This window comes from Odontomachus brunneus, unplaced genomic scaffold, assembly GCF_010583005.1.
Source record: "Odontomachus brunneus isolate Ranch 3 - 2012 unplaced genomic scaffold, Obru_v1 Obru_scaffold_030, whole genome shotgun sequence".
In the NCBI taxonomy this organism is placed as follows: domain Eukaryota; kingdom Metazoa; phylum Arthropoda; class Insecta; order Hymenoptera; family Formicidae; genus Odontomachus; species Odontomachus brunneus.
The window spans coordinates 2,189,990-2,207,672 of NW_022639480.1; the positions used below are offsets into that span (position 1 = coordinate 2,189,990).

General features: G+C 44.3%; 1 protein-coding gene across 1 annotated transcript in view; it reads left to right on the plus strand.

The window, feature by feature from the left end:
* Positions 1-17,683, plus strand: part of LOC116843160 (netrin-1-like) — a 123,495-nt gene that overhangs the window by 57,393 nt on the left and 48,419 nt on the right. The window contains exons 2-3 of the mRNA XM_032813323.1: positions 11,746-11,895; positions 14,777-14,872. Coding sequence (XP_032669214.1) covers positions 11,746-11,895; positions 14,777-14,872 — 246 coding nt within the window. The remainder of the gene's footprint in view (positions 1-11,745; positions 11,896-14,776; positions 14,873-17,683) is intronic.

Genomic DNA, 17,683 nt, shown 5'->3' on the forward strand with positions numbered 1-17,683 from the left:
CTCTCTCTCTCTCTCTCTCTCTCTCTCTCTCTCTCTCTCTCTCTCTCTCTCTCTCTCGGGAGCTCTCCCTCCAAACTTTTTTAATCTAGCACTTATACCGTTTCTCTCCGTTAGGAACGCCGCGCGATCCCAACTCGTCTCTGCGCGAAGAAACGAATGATATTAAATCATAAAGCGAAAAAAGACTCCGGTCCCGCTGCGCCGACACAGTCAACCTCGACGAGCCGACGAGCTGTCGAAAGCAGGTTCGGAATTTCATTATGTAAAACGAGCTTTGGCAGCGGCGCACGCGATCGTTTATACGGATTGGATTAATCCGGGGACAGGAGAATATCGATTATTTCTTTCATCCGGCTTGGCGTCGCGAAAAATCTACTTTGTGCGCGCGCGTCGTGTGGAGATAAGGAATTTCATAAATATCTATCGACAACGCGGGTCTGTATAAAAAATATATATACACAGGGTGTCTGAGGCAAAGTGTCCCATACCTCGTGTACGCGAAAGTTAGGTCAAACTGAACACAAAATTCCTCTATCATACTGCAAGCGACCTAGTAAAATTTTGTGTCATTAATTAAAGAAACTCGGCGTATGATCACGCGCGTTACGGCAGATGAGTTGCAACAACAACGCCTGTCGCATCGTGCGTTTGTAGATCAGGTCAAGCTGAAGAGTAAAATCCCCTACCATTTTGTAAATAACCACGTAGATTTCTGGTTATTAATTGAACAACATAGATGTGACGCATTATCGCGCGCGAACATCCGTCAATCTTCTTTAATCGATAATTTAACAATCTGCGTATTACTTGCAGAATAGCATAGAATTTTTCTTGTTCAGTTTGACTTGGTCTACAGCGACTAAAGACGTCGCTGATAAGATTTCACGTGGTTGTTTGCAAAATTGACGTAAATTACGTAGAAGAATTTTGTGTTCAGTTTACCAAACTATACACGTACAAAAAGTATGGAACATTTTGCGTTAGACACCCTGTATATGCTTCCACGAGAGATGCATAGTTAACAGAAAAAAGAAAAGAGAGGAAAAAAGAAGAAAGCAAGGATAGAAGGAGAAAGAAATATCCAATCTGCGTCGTGATGAGAGAGAAAGAGAGAGAAGAGAGGGGGAATGTCGAGAGTAAGTCTCTCCAGTGACTATTGACCCTGCTCGATTACTTAGTCAGGACGTCGCGAGCCAAAGAGATCTCTAGCTGGATTCCAAAGTGCGAGACAATTCAGGTATGCGACGCACCGACGTGCGATCGTGCACGCGCCAAGGCCGTTCGATCGGTCGATCGACGCGACGATAACGCGCTATCACGAGGAGACGGAGGACCGTTCAAGGTCCTCCCACGGTGGTGAGTCGTCCTCCATGAAAACGGCCCGTCGAGATAAGGAGTCTCCTTCTCCTCTCTCCACCAAAAGAGGAGAGAAGCGCGACGGCCGTTCTCTCCCGCGCCGCCATCGGCGGATTTAATCTGAAGGAGATTATCGCTAAGCGGCGAGCGATCGCTCGCCGCTTTTACGATTTAAGCTCGTAATGTAGAGCTTGGCTCTCGCGACTTATCGACCGAATCATCCGGACGGAAATTCCGAGGGTAGCTGCATAAACCAGCGTTAGTAAACGACGCCGGGGGATAATCTTTCGATTTTCGTTTTGACTCTCGATAAAAGTTTGTCATGGAGGAAGCCGTTACGCCGAACATTCTGAAGAGCCGAGTGATGGAAGTCTATAAGAAAGGAACGGTCTCCGAACGATTTCTCGCGCCTTTCGTATTGGATATGTACGATCTTCATAATTAATTTTCTCGCGGTAATATGTACAGCTCGCTTCTCTCTGCCTTCCCTGCTATACTTCTCGTCCTATTTATATCGCGAGCTTTAATTAACGAAGATTACTCGGGACGTCTTGCTTTGTTAGCATTAAAAACGCGGCGAAGCCGAGCCATTAGCTTTATCATATTGCCGAGGAAATTAAAAGAAAAGAAGCTTAAGCGCGCGCGTCCGTCCGACGAAGCCGAGCCAGGTAGGCTGGACGGAGGTTCCGTCCCGGAGAACTAAATCCGCGGTCTCGATAGTGGGAGCACGACGGGACCATTTGCGCTTCCGCGAAACGGATTAATCTTGAGAACGTTGTCGAAGGGACCGGTTCACGCTTTCACGACATCAATGGCGTGAATAGCAAGACCCGGAGCCAGGCCGAGCCGAGCCGAGCCGCACCGCGCCGAGCCGAAGCCGGAAGCGCCGAGACCTCGCGGCAGATGATGCGAAAGAGTGGCAATTACGGCAATTGACGGCTCCGCGAGGCGTCGTACAATTTAACGACATATTTCCATTTCATTTCGCGTGAGACTGCAGTTTCTGCCGCGTAGCTGCACCGAAGGAAATCCAGCGGCTGAGAATCTACGTGAACCTCTCGATATGACAATATGCCCAACGTTCATTTAACGGCTCTTGTGTCTCGATCTATTCGTCGGGTAATTTACGACAATCATTCTCCGACAAGTGTCACTCAGCGTTGAATATTAGAATTTCGTAGAGAGAAAGAAGATCGCCTCAGTCTCTCCCAGGAAAAAAGAGGACGCGGCAAGAAGGAACGCGAACGAGTATCCTGAAAACGTTGCTCCCAATTCCCGCGAGCTTCCTGCGAACGTGAGCAACTACACTACTACTAGAGATATCATTTTGCATTCTCTCCGATTTATTGGATTACACGCTGGCGCGACACGTTCACACGCGTGGGATTTCCCATTTTAGGCGCAGGACGCGAACGATCGATAGAGAAGTCACACTCGCAGATATACGCTGCCGTGGAATGACGCGAATGAAACGCACGCATGACAAATCTATTATCCGCCAATGGCACCGGCTTCTAATTTCTCTACCATACCTCGTCCATTTATCACGAAGATATATCAGACGTAACTTCATGCGCGAGTACATGGACGTGTCAACCAACATTTTACCGGCTCAAAGTGACATCACCATTAGATCGTGCGGACACCGAAGCACGATAACCCTTTCCCACAAAGTATTTTCACGAATGTCGGTATGCTAATCGCGAGAGGAGAGGCCACGAAGAAGGGAATGACTCAAAGACCCAGCGAGCGAGCTCGTCCCTTTCTCTCTCTTTGAGACGTCATTTTAGCAAATAGTTACGTAGATACCTGCGACCTGGCCAGGTTCATCCGCTGGAGGGTGGCGAGCAAATTACATTCGTGAAAAAACATGCAAAGAGCGGAAAAGAAAAGCGCGCCAAGCTCTCCGGGGGAGAGGAAGAGGAGAGAGCGAGGCTGAAGCCACGATAAATACGTATGTTCTTGTGTTTCGATGAAATTAAACACGCTCATAAGAGCGTGGCGCGCTTTGTTAACGGACTAAATGATAAATCTCGTTAGGTACTCGGCGGAGCTTTTTTACAAAAGAGCCCCGAAGAGGTCTCTTCAGACGACTTTAGGAATAAATTTCTTTAACGTGTAGAAATGAAATATTCAGCGGTGCAAAACGACACTCCACTGTGAGCAGATATTTAATTACAGTTCTGTGAATGAAAAATTACTTTCCAGCGCATCTACGCGACAAACACGCGTACTTCGAACCACGCTGCGTTACTTCATGTGAAACGGAACTTCCGCGAATAGTTTTGATACGAAAAATAGAAAGTTCAGCGACATTCGCGATCAGTGTTGGACGTTAATCGATGAAAATTTTCTTCGGCCAAAATAACCAACAAATTAACAATCAAAATTGATTAATCATTATATATAGTCACAAATAATCTCATCACGATAATTAATTATCACTCAAACTTTGATCTGATTGATTATACGCTGATTGCAATCGATAGAAATCTTCTTTCACTGAAACAAATTAATAATCAAAATTAACCAGTCGTCATGTACAAAGTCGCAAATAATTTCATCGATTAATTATTAATCAAGCTTTCTTGTGATCGATCACACACTGATCAATAAATAATTTCATCCAAATCGACGAAGTTATGTGCGACTTTTCATATGATTAATTTTGATCACTGATTTGCTGGTTATTTCAATCAAAGGTATTTTTCGTGCATCTGAATCAGACGCTAACACTACTCGCGCCGGAGGGGACAAAATAAGAAGTGCGTTTTCGCAATGGCCGCTAATTTCGTCCATGAGCCGAACTTGTTTTGGGGCGACAGCTCGTTCGCGATTCGCGCACGGCACATAGTAGCCAGACGACGGTATTCAGGTGCACGTTCTCGAGAGGTCAACGCGGAACGATCGGCGTGCGCGGCCGGGAACCGCCGTAACTCACATTTACGCCCGCGAAATGAGCGGGCATACCGGCGCGTCGCTTATTGCCAGCTAATATAAACATGACTCCGAGACACCCACGAGGCGGAGGTAAGTGCGCGGGCTCGCGTCCCGTAAATCACGCTCGTTTCACATTTTACCACGGAGCGGCCGTGTATGGTAGCGCCGGCCGATTTTGGAAACTATTAACTTTACGGCTCGTCTCTCTCTTCCGCGTCTCGCCCGGCCGTTCCCCGAGGAAGATCGCAATCTCAAGTGCTTCTATAATTTGTCGCGACCAGCCGCCCGGCAGTAACAGCGTCCTCTATAGTCAATGTCTGCCGTTTATTGCGCGCTTATTGCGCCAATTTTGCTTGCGTTATTTTCTTGTCGGAGCGCTCGGAATACGCCTACCAGTAACAATTATCCGGTATTTGTTCGTTATATTCGCGTGATCGTAATTTTCATCCGAAATAGGACCATCGACTTTTATCTTCTACACAGCACGGACTTTTCTATCTCTTTCGTCGAGAGCTCACTGACAGACGATCATTTTTGAGCCATCTGTTACAGGCTGCGTTGTTTCTTTTCCGCACGCAGTGAATCAGCGACGGCAAAGTGGGGAAAAGACTGATTTTCTGTCAACGGATCGTTTCTTCAGTGCGCGCTCGGTACCGTTGCAATAACGGTGACGATCGATTTCGACGATATTCGAGAATCCCGGCTCGAGAATAATTCCACGTACGATGTGACGCGCAGGTCGTCGCTTTCGTTCGCCGGCGAGAGTTGCATAACGAATTTATAGGTAACGAAAGGGCCAGTAACGAGGGAACAAACGACTCCTTGTCTCCGGAGACAAGTCGCGCCGGCATGAGACAACCGTTACGGCGACTCAGGTGTCGAAAGTCGAACGTCGTTCCCAACGCAGTCGTCGTCGTCGTCGTCGTCGTCGTCGTCGGACGAGGACGGCGATTCGTATCCCGCGGCGGAAATCCTTGAGTCGCGCCGTGAGTATACCTCCCATCGTCGTTTATGACGTTTCTAATGACGAGGCCGCGTGACCAATCAACCGTGCCGTGACCCCTCGTGACACGGCGTGGCCGCGAAACTGCAATCCTCGCTGCCGATCAAACTGGCTGGGGCTCGCGCTGACTTCGCGGCTGATTAAGGCGTTCGTCGCGCAATTCGAGAGCTAAGTGCCCCCAAATGATTTCGACAGACCACGACGAGACCGGACTCTGTCTGTTTGCTCCATAAACCTTTCTCTCGCGACGTGTCGGCCCGATTTCGCGATATTTTACCTCGATAAACTGGAAGTCGCGCAATCGCGATTCGAATAACATTTGTAATAGATTGGTACCGAAAGTTTGTCGTATTTGTCAAACAAGATAGAAAATAAAATTGTACAAAATATATTTTAAAAAATTAATAATTCTTACAAATAAATTGAGAGAAAGAAAGGAAGAGAGAAGGAAAGAGCATTGACCCGGTATTTTTTTAGATACTTAACAAGCATGTGCAATTTTTATTTTGATACTCAAACCTCCCAAGAGAATTTCAGAGAAAAATAACAAATCTTGTGCACTAACTTAGTTAATAGTTTCGTATATTGGGGACGTTAATCGATTAAAATTTTCTTTGACTGAAATAATCAGCAAATTAATCATCATATATAAAATCATAAATAATTTTATTGATTAATGAAATTGTTAATCAACTCACCTCAAACTTTGAGGTGGAGTTGATTATATACTTAAGAATTTCATCAAACGACTGTATTATTCGTGATTACATACAATTGATCATGTCTGATTGCTGACTTATTTTTGTCAAAAAAATTTTTTATAACGAATAATGCCCAATATTGGTCTCATGTAACGTTGTAGCTCTCTTGTTTCATTTTGGAGCAATTAAAATGATTCTTATGAAACGGGACGAAATTACGGGACTCTTCAAGGCTACCGCCGTCGAGCTCGAAACGAAATGTAAGACGCGTGAATGCGCGTCGGCCAATTCACACGTCCAATTTATCTCGACGCTAATCACGAAGACAAGCGAGCGCAGCAATGAAATTCTTATTGGCCTGGATTGGATTTTGATAGCGCGACGCGAATCTAAATGCGCTACGAGCTCGGCCGGGAGGGAACGCGATTGAAAACGATCGAGCGAGCCGACACGGCGATTAAGAATTATGTGAATCGTGCGCCCCGTTAATTTTCAAGGTCCGCCCACGTCCCGGAGCAGATGGTAATTTATGCCTGGAACGGAAATTTAAGCGAGACGTCGCCTCGCGCGAGCGCGATACAATTAGCTCTCGGCAGGAGGGAGGGTCGCGCGCGCGTATAGGGGGATAAAGCAACGAGCGGAGGACTTTATGTCCCATGGCTACTCTCATCAACCCCGAGCAGCAGGCACGGCCGTTGCGTTTAATTGATACGCGTCCGGCTCTAATCGGCACCGAATCTCGGCATGAGGTAACCAGAATTCGTTAACCGCGCCGACAGTCGTCTGGCCCTGCGACAAAACGGTAAGATCTTCCTAAAAAAGACGACTCGTAGACGTATATTAGCCGTCGTCACGGGAGAGAGATAACAGCGTGAAATTTGCAATCTTAATGAAATCGCACGGTAAAAAAGAAGTCTGGATTAACCAAATTTCTGGTGAAATACACGGAGGAAAGATACATCTGGGAATTTATCTATGGGATTAAAGTTTATTTGTATGTAAAACATATACTAGTAAATTCTCAAGTATTTGTTCTCAATGTAAACGAACCAGAAAGTTAACTTTTAAGTTAGCAGAATTCCATTCAATTAAAAGAGGGCTATCGTACCTTTATGCTAACAAGATTTTGGATTTAAACCGAATTCTGATAATTTCAACCGGAATTTTTTATCTGTTCAAATTTCATCAGAAATTTGGTTAACCTAACCGAACATTTTTTCCGTGTATTATTCTTTTAAGAGACAAAGCTGTAGACTTGGAGATGCTTGGAGACAATCAATATCACCACTGATAAGTAAACCTACGCAAAAGTTACACCCCGTTTTTTTTTCTAATTTGGCACAAATGTAGAAGTACAAAAAATATTTAGATCATATTTCTTCATTTTGGCCTATTTTGAGTTTCACGGGCAATTTTTTAATGTTCTCACTATCATCAGCAAATACAACAAAAATGCATGAGAAATAAAATTGAATACAAAATATAGGCGTTTTTGGTTTGCTGATTATGAATATGAAGTCAAGTATGTAAAATGATTTGTATAAATAATAAAATGTTTAAACGAAACATGTAAAAAGTTGAAAAAAAATTATTTATACAAATAATTTCTCGGTTTGGTCGAAATTCGGACCATTTTTGACTAATTTAAACATTTTATTATTTATACAAATAATTTCTCGGTTTGGTCGAAATTCGGACCATTTTTGACTAATTTAAACATTTTATTATTTATACAAATAATTTCTCGGTTTGGTCGAAATTCGGACCATTTTTGACTAATTTAAACATTTTATTATTTATACAAATAATTTCTCGGTTTGGTCGAAATTCGGACCATTTTTGACTAATTTAAACATTTTATTATTTATACAAATAATTTCTCGGTTTGGTCGAAATTCGGACCATTTTTGACTAATTTAAACATTTTATTATTTATACAAATAATTTTACACATTTGACTTCATATTTATAATCAGCAAACCAAAAAACGTCTATATCTTGTATTCAATTTTATTTCTTATGCATTTTTGTTGTATTTATTGATGAGGAGTGAGAACATTAAAAAACTATAAACTACCCGTAAAACTCAAAGTAGAACCCAAAATGAAAAAAGAAACCTAAATATTTTTTGTACTTTTACATTTGTGCCAAATTAGAAAGAAATCGGAGTGTATCTTTTGAGAGTAGGTTTATTTGTGAGAGAAAGAATAGTTGATTTATAACTAAAATTACTTATTTTTGGCCCAAATCACATATCTTTTAATCTTAAGAATAATGTAAAAAATTAATCTTATAATGTAAATAGTAATTTGCATATAAAATTATTATCACCAACATTGTAGTAAAATTTAATAAAAAAAATGTAAATTTCCTTGATAATAATTTATATTAATTATTGTTCTATGTAATTATAATTACAAGTACCAAACATTTTTCTCTCGGTGCAGTTAATTTAGATAAATAACGCGCACGTTGTGACAGCGTTAATTGAATCTGCATTTCTCTTTTCTGTACAATTTTCCACGTTTGTAATCGGCGGAGGGATCCCACGACTGGTGATCTTTCGGCGGCGCTCTGAAATATTCAAAATCCGCTGCAATATTTACAGCCGGATCACCGTTTGTCGCGCGTTAAACGACGAGGTCGATTTTGCACGCGTCGCTGTTAATCCCGGCCCTCGCGCCGCGCGGCATAAGTTTTTCATCGCCTCGTATTATCAGCGCAGCGCGATTTACGAGGGACTGAAAGGGGAAGAGGACGACGCACCGGTACAACTGATTACGCGCGGCCACCGTAAATCAGCCGGGTTATTATTTTACGATGAGCGCAATTTTGTTGCGATTATTGGTTGTAAATCGCGGCCGGCGACGCGCGCGAACCCCGAGAGACGGAATGTTAATGCATTTGCATAATTATGATAACTCGCGCGCACCTCGACCGCTACACGACGCTTTTTTATTATTCGCTATTTGCGTTTCGCCGTGATTTACGCGCGAAAAACGCGCACGAATGGTCTCTCTCTCTTTCTCCCTTTTATCCATTCGGTGAGGAGACGTCACTCTCACGGTGTATCCGTGTATAACACCTGTTACCGTCAAACTATAATAATAAATCAATTTTATTTATTACCCTTGCCTCTTTCCCCCTGCAATCTTCCGGATGTTATTACTTTATAATTTTATCAACGTTATTAATATCAGTCTATCGAATCTGCTCGAAGCGTGACGCCTTTTGCGATTTTCAATAAGGCTCGCTCGAAAAAAGAGGTCGACGATTCTTATTTATCAGAAAGAAAAAAATAGAAAAAAATAACTGATGCTCGGAGGGGGATAAGCAAGCCGTCGTTTATCTGTGCACAACTATGCAAAGTATTCGGCTAAACGCGCATTTGCACGACTATTTACTAGCTCTTCTCTGCCCGCCGCCTCGTCTCTCTCATCAGCAAGTTCTCGAGGGAGATTCAAGCTTTCTCTAAGGTATGCCTGGACGGCGATCTATTCGTCGAGGCGCGCCTGATTGATTTCATAAATCCTCCGGAATGACCCCTCAGGACCTCACCCCTCGGCCAGCTATCCTGTCGTACGTAAGGCAGTCGTGAAGGGACCGTTTAATATCCCATGTACGCCTCCCTTATGCAAGATTAAGCCGCATGAAATTAGGATAAGGCCAGAATGCATTCATCCCGGCGCTAAGTCGCTCCCCTTTTATCGCTTACATTACGCAACACACTTACCCACGATGTTCGCGCGGAACGAGCTTTTAATTGTGAGATAAAGATAAAGAGATGCTTTCTAGCTCGCACGCGTGCACGTCACCGTGTGTTACACCTGGAGCACCGTTTGACGTTACTCTCGAGAGCCAGATGCGCGTCTCGTGTCGGGCGTAAAAGCGGCGCGACGGGAAGTTATCGCGACACCCCGTGTACCGGACGTTTTACGCTCTTCTCGATATTTTATTGCCGCGCGCGTGCGTACGTTCGTATGTATATGTGTGTGTGTGATACATAAGCCTTCCGTTTAAATAAGGCGGCGTGTGAGACACGTTACTAAACACAGAACCGCGACAATACGATCTGACGATTTGATGGCACACGCTCCTGAAGAGTGTCTTGAGAGAGTCTTTAAAAAATTTCCGTAATTAATCGTGACCGAAACTCTCGGCGAATCGTAATTTGATCGACAACCGCCGGAGCGTACTACAGGATCTTCTTAGCGTGCGCGCCTCGCTATGAATGCTCGTGGGAACGAATTGCTTTTATCCCGCGTGAGATCTTTCGTTTATCGAGCTGCAGCTCAGGCTCCTTTACAGGCGCCGTGTAAATCCGCGCTTTATCTTAATTTCAGGTAGCGGATCGTCACGCCCGTTTGACTATCTCCATCATTTTCCGGGTCGCCTATCTGCGTTGTTTCTTAATAGAACGAGCGTATCTCGTTGAGAAGGCGCGCCACGACATAACGAGATGCGCTGGCGACGGTAAACTCGAACGCGCCACGCACTAATATGGACGCGAGCAGATCTGACAGTCAGCTTGATTATAGCACTCTCTTTCGGTCGGCTACGCCTCGGTAAAATTTCCACCGACAATCCGTCACCCCGTTGAGTCACTTTACGAGACGACTGAAGGTGTCACTGAGACACCGTGTGCTCCACTTGATCGTTTTGTTAGAAACTGAGCTAAGTGCGCAGACATTAGCAATGCTTGATATTGAGCAATAGTGAATTTTCGCGAAATTCCGAAAATATATAAATACTTCACGAATAATATAGATTTCGTCGAAGTTGCGTGTAATTTCAACGACGAAAGTTTGGAGTTTATGCTTCAGCAAACATCGAGTTTGGAATTTATACGTTAAGATTTCGGAGAGAATTTTGTAATAAAAGTTACTGCAGAATTTCGTGGCAGCAATAAATCGACATTCTGCAATAATTCATTGTTTTTTAATTTCAATGTCTATTTATATTTTAGAAACACTTAAATGTGTTATTGCCAAATTTGCTGTTTCTAGCGAAATTGAATGTTCTTCAGCAAAACAGATCTTACTGATACTTTATATTCTCGCATTGCTACACTGTAAAAACTGATGTGTTAAATTTAACACATTTCATGTGTCCCAAATCATCCACTCTCATTTATGTGTAAATTTAACACAAAATAAATGTGTTAAAAAGTAATACGTATAATGTAAAAAAAATTAACACAAGAATTTAACACTTGAATATCGTTAGAAATATTTAATATGTCAGATATAGATTATGTCAATTTAATATTTTTATTTTATCAAAACCGTAGATTAATATTTCTCTCAAATGTTAAAGTAACGTTTTATTTTAGTTAATTTAACATTATACATGTGTCAATTTAATACAAACTGTGATTCCTGACGGTATTCAAGTGTTAAATTCTTGTGCTAATCTTTTACATATTATACGTGTTACTTTTTACCACATTTGTTTTGTGTTAAATTCACACATAAATGAGAGTGGATGATTTGGGACACATAAACTGTTAAATTTAACACATCGGTTTTTACAGTAGAAACATAATAAAATTGAAGAGAATTTACGTGCAAAAAGCTATAATATATTCTTTCCGTGTAGAGAAGATATATGAACAGACTGAATGAGATACCAATATAAAATTGAAAAAGATAAAGTTGAAAAATTTAATCGTCTAAGAGCGGCTGTTTCTAATCCGAACAATCTCTGCTATTTCCCCTACTAAGCGATCGGTTTGTTGCTTTATAGCGTGCGACTGTCACCCGATCGGAGCTTCTGGAAAGACCTGTAACCAGAGCACCGGCCAGTGTCCCTGCAAAGACGGTGTAACCGGTACTACTTGCAACAGATGCGCCAGAGGCTACCAGCAGAGCAGATCGCATATTGCGCCTTGCATCAGTAAGTACACGCCCACGCGCGTTCGCGCTGCTTGATACTCGGTTTCATTGCCGCGTTTATCTTTTATTTCGATTTCGTTTCCGCCGCCGCCGCCGTGTTCGTCACATCCCCTTCTCTCCTGTCTTACGAGCCGAGCCGTGAGCTCGCTCTACGCGAGTTGTGGCGAGAGAACGCCGGCTACAACGAGCAGGAAAGTGGGTGCTCGCGTAAAAGAAAGATAGTACGGCACTCTGTGTGACCGCGCGGAACATGGGAGAAATTCTGCGGAGCCGGGATAGCAGTGCGATAAATTCGAAGGAATTTTGAGAAACTGCTCGGTGAGAAAATGGGAAAGCGTAAGAGAGCCGAATCTCTCTCCCCCTGCGCGGTTACAGTTCCGTCGCGATATTCTCGCACTTACGCGGCTCTGCAGAAGCAATGGCCCGAATTGATTCCAGACCGTGCGAAACTCACTGCGAACTCGCAGAGTTGTTAAAAGGAAACAATCTTTTTAACTCTTCTCCATATTGAATTAATATTATTATTAATGATTATAAATTATCGATTATTTATCCCGAAATTCTACAGTATTAGTGACCCATACGAGAAAACGGGAATAACGTTCTCTCATTCGCACATCGTGAATCGCGCGACTACCGCTCGGAAACGAACGGAGAAGATATTGCGGATATTTTTTGGCCGTCCATTCGACATATTCTGTCATTAACGCGTACACGACGCGACACGACGCAACGAAAGCGTAAAGCTGCTCGGCCGAAAAAGAGTGCAAAAAGTCTGTCGCCTCCTCGATTTCGCGATCGATCCTCTCAGCCCGCCACCAGGGTGGCGAGAAGGTCGGCCAAAAAAGGCGGCCGAGCCGCTCGACCACACCCGTGCTGCCCTGGAGAATGATCGATCGATCGATCGGCAGGAACACGCGACGATCTTAGCGCGCGATCTCCTCGCGCTTGTCCAATTAGGCGAAATTTGCGAAAACGTGCGTGCAAGCCCACCCTCCGCTTCCGTTCGCCGCGGGCGGCTTTTTGCTTTCGATTCGACTTTCGATCGACGACACGAATGTTTTCGTATCGCGGACTCTATGTACGTGTGTACGTACATGTGTGTGCACGCAGAAAAAGGATTAGCCGCACGAACTAAAATACCACTATGGCATTTTAAAGATGAGTGCATTTGCAAGATGCATTATTGAAATAGAGACAACTAATATCGTTGCTACCGAAGCTAATTTATTATCTACTTGACTTGAACTTTGACGTTGTGACAAAAAACATCTACTACTAAACAGAGAGTTCGCATTGTAATCATTTCGCTTTTTTTTAAATTGCACTTTATACTCGTCAAAAACATAAGATTGACGCTTCGTAGCGCAAATACAAGCCAAGGTTTCCTACTGGCTTTTAACAGAGATTAATAAGTAACGTTCGGTTTAACACAAAAGCTGATGTCTTTCGTACTCACATAATTACGCCATATGATCCTTATCTCACAGAAGGATGATTTCACGTTCCTCGGAAGCGCGACAATTTCCACTTTCGAGTGATCTTTGTTTCAAGCCGCTACGACGTCTGCAAGTAGAGTTATTGACGAATGTATCGATCCGCGCTCTAAATTATTTGGCGTTATCGCCACAGCGAGCTTGGAATAGGCATGACGCGGCGCGTGAATGGAATGCGGAACATGATTATTGTTATCGGAAAAGTCACCTTACGTAATAAGTGAAAGTATGCCTCGGCTAGTTACTTCCCCTCCACGGCTCAACTCGCTACCCCCACTCCGCGGCTCAGATAAGCAACCCGCATTTTGCAGCCCTCGGTTATTCACCTTACTTTGAAAGCATAGTACGCTGGCGCGAAAGCGTCGCACGACTGCCAATTTCGAGAGTAAACCTGACGTCGATGTCGTCATTATAACACGCGAATCAATACACATATCGGCGTGAAGTAAAAAAAAATATCTTTAGCATACGTTCCCGCATGAGACTATATATCGCTCTTTTATTGCCTATTTGAAGAAGTCGAGTGTCTTAATCGATTAAAGCACTGCGAACGCGACGACATGAGCCACCTTTTTCATTCGCGATCGAATTGTTCAGATTCTTCTTTTGCCTCGTCCATTGTAACAGTGACGAAATTAATATAGTTACCGTGAGTCAAAGTAAAGAGATAATTACCGCAATTGTTTGCAAAAATGATGGAAGATGTTGTATAGGGTATCTGGATTTAGATGTTTGTGTGTAAGCAGAACTTGTTAAGTTAAATAGACAAAAGTCCTGTACCATTTCGTATAGACTCTGCCACGATAATTGTTGGAATGTTAATGACAGAAAATTAGTCAAGCAATGCACGCGATGCGGTGGAACGAGCTCTTACAGAATACTCGAGGTTTAGCGCTTAAGAAATTTAGAAATAGCTGTAATTTTTTAGCTATATTTAAACAAATGCGCGCTCCTAATTAATAAATTTACATCTTTTTGCGCAGAGAAGGAGTAAATGCATTTCATCTGTGATAGCCAATTCTTAGCAGTGACAGCACAAAACGATTAGCCCTTTAGCTAAGCTCGAATCGGTCACTAAGATTTAGCTGATATTACCAAGTCATTTCGTTGCGTGTGTAATTCTCGCGAATATTCTGCTGATAAGTTCCGCCGATTCTTTCGTGAGCAACCTCATTGTTTGACGGAATTGAAATCTCGCGAGCGCGCGAGCAGACGCTCTCTGCAATCCCTCCGCGCACAAGACAGATGCATCTTGTGCATCTCCGCACAAGACAGAAACAATTATCGATCGGAGCGCGGCGCTCCTAGCGCGAACACCCGCGGGGTTAACTCGGCCTTCTTCCATCTCTCGCGCTCGTACCCTTCATTTATCTCGTATTCTTGCAGAGATACCCAGGGTCGTGCAGACGCAGGGCACGGCCGGCGAAGAGAGCGGCGAGCACGAGGACGACGACGACGAGCGCGGATACGACGGGCGAGCCGGTAAGTAAGTGCAAAGTAAACTAGAAGGCACGCTGCAACGCGGACGAATCTCATTATCGCCGGAGGATCTTCGTTAAGTCTCCCGGCGGCCCCGACACGTCACATCGTGACGTCAGAAGCGAAAGAGGACGCGAATTCTTGTCTCGCGCGAAAAGATCCGCAAAGACAAGTCACTAAGCTCTCGATGCACGCTACGGACTGATCGCGGTTTTTGTTACACAGCCATTTCCGCAAATTTCAAAGGAGTCGGTGGAAGGAAGTCGATTCCGGATACAAGTCTCGTCGCCACGGATAGTAGAACGAAATACGGCCGCTATATTAATTTAGCAGACGAAGCAGGTGAACGAGCGAGACGGGGGCGGGAGAAGGGGGTCGGGTCGTCTAGCCGCTCGGTCGTAGCCTCTCAGGCACCCCTAATGGCTTAATTAAAACTACTCTCGCCCTCGCGGCTCGCCCGTTTACTCGGCGCCTCCAGACGCGACGCGCGATTTTCGCGATGAACTCGAGGCGAAGCCGGCCGAGCGAATCCTTTGCTCTCGGGACGTCGATACGTACCGATGTGCTCGGCTTTCGCGATGCTGTCTTGAAGTGAATCAATTTCTAATGGAAATCAGTTTCTGATTGAAAAATGTTTCCGATTGAATCAGTTACGACACCGCCTGTGTTTGCAAAGTGCATCAATAACAGGAACAGCCGCTGTTATTAACTGATCCTTTCAGTGAGATTTTACTGATTGCAGTGTCATGACTTACCCATCAGTTGTAAATATAGTACATATCGGTTAAGAATGTAAAAGTACTGATTGTACCTTCGGGAGTGCTTTTCTCAAGTATCGAAGTGGCGACGAAAGATTTGGCAAGCGCGAAATTGATAGAATTTTGCCAACGTAGAGGTACACGAGAGATGCTTTATGCACCGAGGGAGAGAGAGAGAGAGCGAGAGAGAGAGAGAGAGAGAGAGAGAGAGAGAGAGAGAGAGACGGAGACGGAGATGGGGAAGGGAAGAACGAGAGAGGCAACGTTACAAACGTTAATTCTTGCCCGAGTGACTTTTGTAGGTCTTCACTCGGCAACACGCAACATTGCTGTAGCGATCAGATAAGCCGACGAGTTTAAACTAGCAAAACCGTAAGCGCGCGAGAGGTCGAGAGCGGATCGGGCGATTTTTCCGGGCAAGAAAGCGACGCGTGAAAAGCGAGCGAGGCCGTCGCGTGGCTCCCTCGAGATCTCTCATCGCATCGAATGCATGCGTTTCTGCCTACGCGTGCTCCGCATAATACGGAGCGTAGATTACGACGCCCGGCGCTCCCTGCATCTCTCGAGTCGCTGCGAGTGAAATATCGACGCGCGAAGAGGAGTATCGCGAGCGAGTTTGCACCTGGAGCGAGGTTTCGCTCCGCGGGTGCCGCGACGCTAATTATCGGACGTCGTGCGGAGCGCGCGAGGCAGATGACGATTCCCGTTTAACCAGCCGCTTTTCTTAACGACCTCCAAGTGATAGCGCGTCTAATTGCCGCGAAAGAAGGTGACTTCGCGATGCTACTTTTCCCCGTAATTCAACGTTGAAGTTCCTCAGTTTTCTCTTTTGCGCAACGAAGAACCTTCGTTGAAGAACCTTTAGCGGTTTCGAGGTTTTCTGAAGAATTCATTAAAATAGATATGCAGTGTACAATGTACAAAGTGTCTCAAGTTTTAGTGATTAATGGAGATCACAAATTATTCGTTAAGGGAAGATTCTTATTGATAATCGAAAAAATAGAAAATTTTTGCAAATTTTTTTTCAAAGGAATGAACGCGTGTAGCAAAGAAAACCTGAACGGAATTTCAATTCTTTTTTAAGCAATCTTAATATACTTAAAACAATGACAGATAATGTGTGTGACAAAAATTCTGTATTGACATTTTTATTCATTTCTTTGAAAAAATTCGTGAAAACTTTCTATTTTCTATGTTATCTAAACCTGTCCTTAGTTTAAAAAGATGCTCGTGAGTCGCAATTCGCGTACGACGGATGTGGATTGCAAAACGGTCTCGACATAATGAAGTTGGCAGTTCACCAAACTCTGTCAAAATTCAGTGTCATTACTGACGAGCTTGTCCAGCAATTATATTATTAATTACTCTGTTAATCATTGTTAGCATTATTAATAATTTTAATTACTCAGTGTTCTTAACTTCAATATTAATTATATTATAGCGTAAGTGTTCGTCGGTAACGACTCTCAGTTTGGACAGTTTGGTGAGCTCTGCCAACTTCACCGTGTCGAAACCGTTTTGCAACCCAGCACGTGTCGTTACCTCGACGACTCGTGGCACAGTTCGCGCATTAACAACGCCACGAATGAGGCGATACACTACGTGCTCGCGTGTTGCCGATTCTGGGACATCCTGTACATACACATAGTCGCTGATCCCGCGAGCTAACTAGTTTACATACGGCAAGACGGAATTATCGCAGGCCGCGAGTTTTTCGCTATCGCGCCCGCGTCTCTTTACGAGACGCGCGGAACTCTCTCGCCGCCTACGCCGGCCGCGCATAATTCCGCGCGTGGATTACGCCGCGACGCCACCTACTCCTTGGCGTGGACCGAGTGAAATATCGGCGCGCGAAGGAGAATAGTATTCGTAATCGAATTTACACCTGGCGAGTGTCGCGCGCGAGCGCCGCTCGCTGTCGCCGTAAATTCGCCTGGCGGGAAGGGGAGAAACCGCGCGGCAAGAACGGCTTGCGTAAATTATCCGCCATAATAGGCCTCCTGGAAATATTCTCCTCTCTCTCTCTCTCTCTCTCTCTCTCTCTCTCTCTCTCTCT